Consider the following 5,000-nt stretch of genomic DNA (forward strand, 5'->3'; position numbering starts at 1 on the left):
ACTGAGCATTAAAAACATTTGTGTGTGTGTGTGTGTGCACGCGGACGCCTCACCGCCCTGCAGGGACCCGCCTCAATATAGGTTGGCTTCTGACTACGGACTAAAATTGAGGGGGAGGGGGGAGGGAGGGGAGGGATGGAGTGAAGAAGATGAAGAGGAGGGGAGGGCGAGGGAGAGAGGGAAGGGGGGATAATGCGCTCCCTCACATGCAGTGCTCACAACGTACTTCTGGACCCTTCTTCCCAGGGCTCCACTATATTCCTGATAAATTCCTAGTCGAATTTTCGGGATGAGTGTGAAGTGAGTATTCCAAAAAGGAGGAGGAACTGGGACCTTTGTGAAGTCGACGATGCATAAAAGTACATATCACAATATGAATAAATAGTTGCATTCAGAAGTTAACAACAGGAAAGGCCACAGGTTATCACAATAAAAGGTTCTAAAATTTGGACGGGCATTCGTTAATTTTAAAAGCTCATAAAAATCTTGAAGTGTCCAAATCGATTGGTAATGAATGAAAAAGTAAAAAATCGAAGGGGGACATGTTCCCATGTGTTGACTTTAAAGCCTCCAACAGCAGGAGTGATCACAGTGGTGGCTTACAACCCGTCACTTCCCAACCTTAAGTTAGTGGTCACGTGGGCAAGCGAACATGGCGGCTAAACTTCCGGACTCCCATTGAGCCGGCGACAAACTAACAGGGGATTAGTACTATTTACGGCGACAGATGTTTATCAAAGAGAAGAGAGATGTGGCGTATGTACAACCATGTGGTGTGAGGTCAGGACAGGCCAGGAGTGGTAAGCAGAGCATCCCATGTGTTTTGAAAAACCACAAGATTCAAGAAGGTAACACCAAGATACCCTCGCGATCCTTTGCAGAACCTAACCCGAGGTGGCCACAGGTATTTGCACTGAGGGAACGTGTCTGCATCTGCCACGCCTGCCTCTCACAGGTGCTGCTGCTGCTGCTGCTTTAAGCAAGCCTTGCCTCCCCTTGGAATCAGAGAAGGCTAACAGCCATACGACCAGCTGCTGCTGCTGCTGCTGCTGCTGCCATGAGTGAGCTGCTCCAGACATCAGATTCCTCGTCGAGATACGCACGGCCCGGCCGGCGGGCGGTCGGGGCGCGAGGCCCTCCACTGAGATTGCCCTCCTGGCGTCATGCCGCGCTCAGCACCAGTCAGCCATGTAGTTGAAATCTTTGAAGAGGGTCTGGTCTGTATCGTTCAGATGGCGAGGATCTTTGGGTGGCGTCAAGACAGGTTTCTCAGTGGTGAATTCTTCGTCGAAGTTGCTAACATCCTCTGGCGATGTCTGCAAAAATTAAAAAAAACATATTTATATATTAAACTGCGAAATATTCCTCAGGAAAGGTTGGACTAAGTCTCTAGCATGGATCACAAATTTCGAGCATTTCAAAGGTACTGACGTACAAGCGACTGCTAATACATACCACTGTGGGCACGAATGGAGGCTTGACCTTGCGTTGTAAAAGATCATCCCATATAACGTTACGGAAGAACTGCTGTTTCTTGACATCTTCTGCATCTTTCTCACTAGCTCCTAGGCGTCTGTCTGGGTGCTTGCGGAGTAGTTTACGCATGATAGCCACGGCTTCGATGGACAGGAACCGTGGGTACCTCACTTCATCATTTACAATGCTATCAAAGACTTCTTCTTCGTCGTCACCGGGGAATGGGGACTGCAAAGAGACAAAAAAACATGAAATTTCCGTTCATCCGATCACCGGTGGACATTTCGCAGAGGCAAAGCAGCCTGATCAAGGGGCGGCACTGCGCCGGAAGCGGGCTGAGACTCACCTCCCCAACCAACATCTCGAAGATGAGGACGCCCAGACCCCACCAGTCGACGGCTCGCGTGTAGGAGGTCTCGGTGAGCACCTCCGGAGCCAAGAACTCGGGCGTGCCGCAGAAGGTGCCGGTCCGGTCGCCGTAGCCCATGCCTTCCTTGCACAAGCCGAAGTCGGCGATCTTGACGTAGCCCTCCGTGTCCAAGAGGAGATTGTCTAACTTGAGATCGCGGTAGATGATCTTGTTGTCATGGAGATACTGCAGGCCGAGCACGACGCAGGCGGCGTAGAACACGGCGCGGGGCTCGTCGAACACATCGGCGTGGATGTGCATCATGAGGTCGCCACCAGCAGCATACTCCATAACAAAACACACGTGACTCTGCAAGGCAAAAGGCTGATGAAAAGATGGCCCAATGCACACAATGTAAAAACCAATTAGTATAACAGAGTGAACACAAGTCGACGTTTCAGGGGGCTCGGAAGAGCGTCGAACTCACCTCAGTCTGGAAGCATGCGAAGAGGTTGACGAGGAAGGGATGCCTGACGGAGTTGGCCACCTCGAAGATGCGCTTCTCGGCCAGCAGGCTCTCCACTTCGTCGCGGGCGATGATGTCGCCTTTCTTGAGAGCCTTGATGGCGAAGTACTCGCCCGTGTTCTTGTACTGACCCAGTATGACCTTGCCAAAGTGACCTCGCCCCAGTACGGAGATGAGACGGAACTGATCCATGCCCATGGAGCCATACTGAGAGTTCCGGTAGGTCTCGTACGCCGAGTCCCGGTCGCGGTCGAACCGGGACAGCGGCAGTCGTCGTGTCCGGACCTCGTCCACATCACGACCACCAACCTGCAACATCAACAAAGGGTTAGTCTCTGGTGCCAAAATCCCGTGCGCGCCTTTCCTGTTTCAGGATGTCACTTTCGATTTGTATCACACATCTGGGGGGTATTCCAAGTTTAAGGAGTCGGTGAGTTGAAGGGAGAACAAATCAAGAGGTAACTCAAGCGTTAATTAATGTCAAGAGACTTACATGAGAGCAACGACCAAGAGTTAAAAGTCGACTCGAGACAGCCAGAGGGGTGAATGATATAATACAGTGCTACAGATTAAGAACACAAGGAAATGTCAAACCATGCCAGAAGAACCAAGTTTCGAGGTGTCGGTTAGGGGTTAGGGGTTAGGGGGCGGACGATCTCCACCGTGAAGTGAGAGAGAAAATCAGGGACAGTCTAACACCGGAACAAAAGTTAGTTTCGAAAATAGAGGGGATTAGTTACAGTTTACTGCTGGTTATATCGAAGGGAGGAAGTCCAGACAAACGAGATGGTGTTAGGTCTTGGTGCCGCCCCTGCCGGCGGGGCGTGGGGGAGGGGGGCAAGCAAGAGTTTAGGTGTAGTGTACCTGGTCGTCTGGCAGGTGGACATGGTAGGAGGGCGGGGAGGACGAGCGGGTACGAGAGCAGGAGCGGATGCTTCCCTCCGCAAGTTCCTCCACCTCCTCCTCCTCCTCTACCTCTTCGATACTGACCTGGCCCTCGACAGGGGCCGCGGGAGCGACCACGCCGCCATCGACCGCGTCCCCTTCGTGCAGGAAGTTGAACTCGTTCAGCGCATTCTGAACACCAAGGAATAACAGAGTGAGAAGACAGAAAGAAAATAATCTACTCTTTCTATAAGACTTTTACCATCTACTCTTTCAACAAAATGCAAGTTCTAAGTGCAATACAGGATTGTGATACGAGAAAATAAATAGACCAACACTACAATATAAAATATAAACATAATGTGTGCAGGTGACTCCATTAATGGTAGACAAACTGTCGCTAAGACGTACATGACATGCACAGATGCAGTTAACTTTGGGCTAGTGATAAACCATCTAAATATAGGCGGCTCTGAACATTGGTCTTTAGTATCATCAGGCCACCCGGGGCGCCAGCGCTCCCGGGCTGCACCTGGCGACCCCCTCCCCGCGGCGCCCAGCTAAGCTTCCGCACAATTACCTGTAGGAGGTTCTGCCACGTCTCGGGCTTAAGCACGGTCTTGAGCAGGTGCACGAACGCCTGCAGGTTGAGGTTGAGCGTCGACACGCCCTTAATGTCTAGCACGGCCTTGATGAGCGACAGGACGCTGGCCTTCTCCCTCTCCTCCTGCTCCTGCCGACTGGCCACTAGCTCAGCCACCATCGCGGTCAGCTGAGTCCTCGCAACACTTCACTTCACAAAAGCTTAGAGCTGTAATGTCCTTGCTGCACCGAGTGCCAACAGTGTAAGAAGCCAGAGCTCGGAGTGCCAGTAAATTCTCAGGTACCTATAACAAGATACACTCAGGTCTAACTGCCGCTCCAGACGCGTTCCAGCTTATATGTAGCCGATCGCCCCTTATCGGCGGCGAGATAGGGCCGGCTGGCGATAGCAGTGCCCTCCCCCCTTCCCCCCTCCACCCGCCCCTCGTACGCATTCGAGACGAGTCGAGTTAATTACCTCTCATGGCGATGACTGACGATTGTATAATTAGATGACCTAATACTGTATCCTCCCTCCCTCCCTCTCTCTCTCTCTCCCTTCCAAAAAAGAGACGAAGAGGCGACATCTCGTTGCCTTTGAATCTCGGCGCGAAGCTGGGGCATCATCCTTCACAGAGAGACCTGGATTAGCCCTAATCCACGGCGAGCTTGGATTAACACTGATTAGGATTTTAATGCGATATTAATGCCATTTTTTCCTATTTAGGTCCCTATAGTAAATCGTTATATATATATATATATATATATATATATATATATATATATATATATATATATATATATATATATCTGTTCTTCTACATTTTTTCACACGTTGTCAAAATGGCCATCGTATCGAACGAACTACACGAACAAACGGCAAAACGCAAATTTAATCGCCGGAGTCAAAGCCTCAAAAGCAAAGCTCAGATTTCCCTTCGCAACCAACCGCATCCAAGCTATTAATCCTCAAACACAGAAGAGTCATCGGACAGCCCTAGCCCTCCTTCAGAAAATCCCTAAAAAGTATTTTAAAAAATCACTAAAAGAAATCCAAGCCAGCGCAATCAATGACCAGGGAAAATCCGCTAACCTATGCCTCATATTCCGCTGAAAATCTATATCACGTAATCACTACCGACGTGGAAGCTGCCATTATAAAAGAATAAATCGATAAAAAGG

The 5,000-nt window shown here is 50.2% G+C and overlaps 1 protein-coding gene across 3 annotated transcripts in view; it reads right to left on the reverse strand.

Moving 5' to 3' along the window:
- The window catches only part of LOC122254191 (uncharacterized), a 72,645-nt gene that overhangs the window by 817 nt on the left and 66,828 nt on the right, over positions 1–5,000 (reverse strand). The window contains exons 2-6 of one of the 3 annotated variants that reach the window (XM_043017770.2): positions 3,342–3,428; positions 2,313–2,660; positions 1,823–2,194; positions 1,456–1,704; positions 1–1,316 (exon numbers count right to left, since the gene is read on the reverse strand). The exon at positions 1–1,316 is cut by the window's left edge and continues 817 nt beyond it. In XM_043017770.2, the coding sequence (XP_042873704.2) occupies positions 1,173–1,316; positions 1,456–1,704; positions 1,823–2,194; positions 2,313–2,660; positions 3,342–3,428 (1,200 nt within the window). In that variant the 3' untranslated portion in view covers positions 1–1,172. Of the gene's footprint in view, positions 1,317–1,455; positions 1,705–1,822; positions 2,195–2,312; positions 2,661–3,215; positions 3,429–5,000 lie in introns of all 3 variants that reach the window. The other 2 variants (XM_043017761.2, XM_043017777.2) reach the window with 2 other exon arrangements.

The sequence above is a fragment of the Penaeus japonicus genome, unplaced genomic scaffold (genome assembly GCF_977035675.1).
Source record: "Penaeus japonicus unplaced genomic scaffold, GWHDUDI00000001_assembly GWHDUDI00000037, whole genome shotgun sequence".
NCBI lineage: Eukaryota > Metazoa > Arthropoda > Malacostraca > Decapoda > Penaeidae > Penaeus > Penaeus japonicus.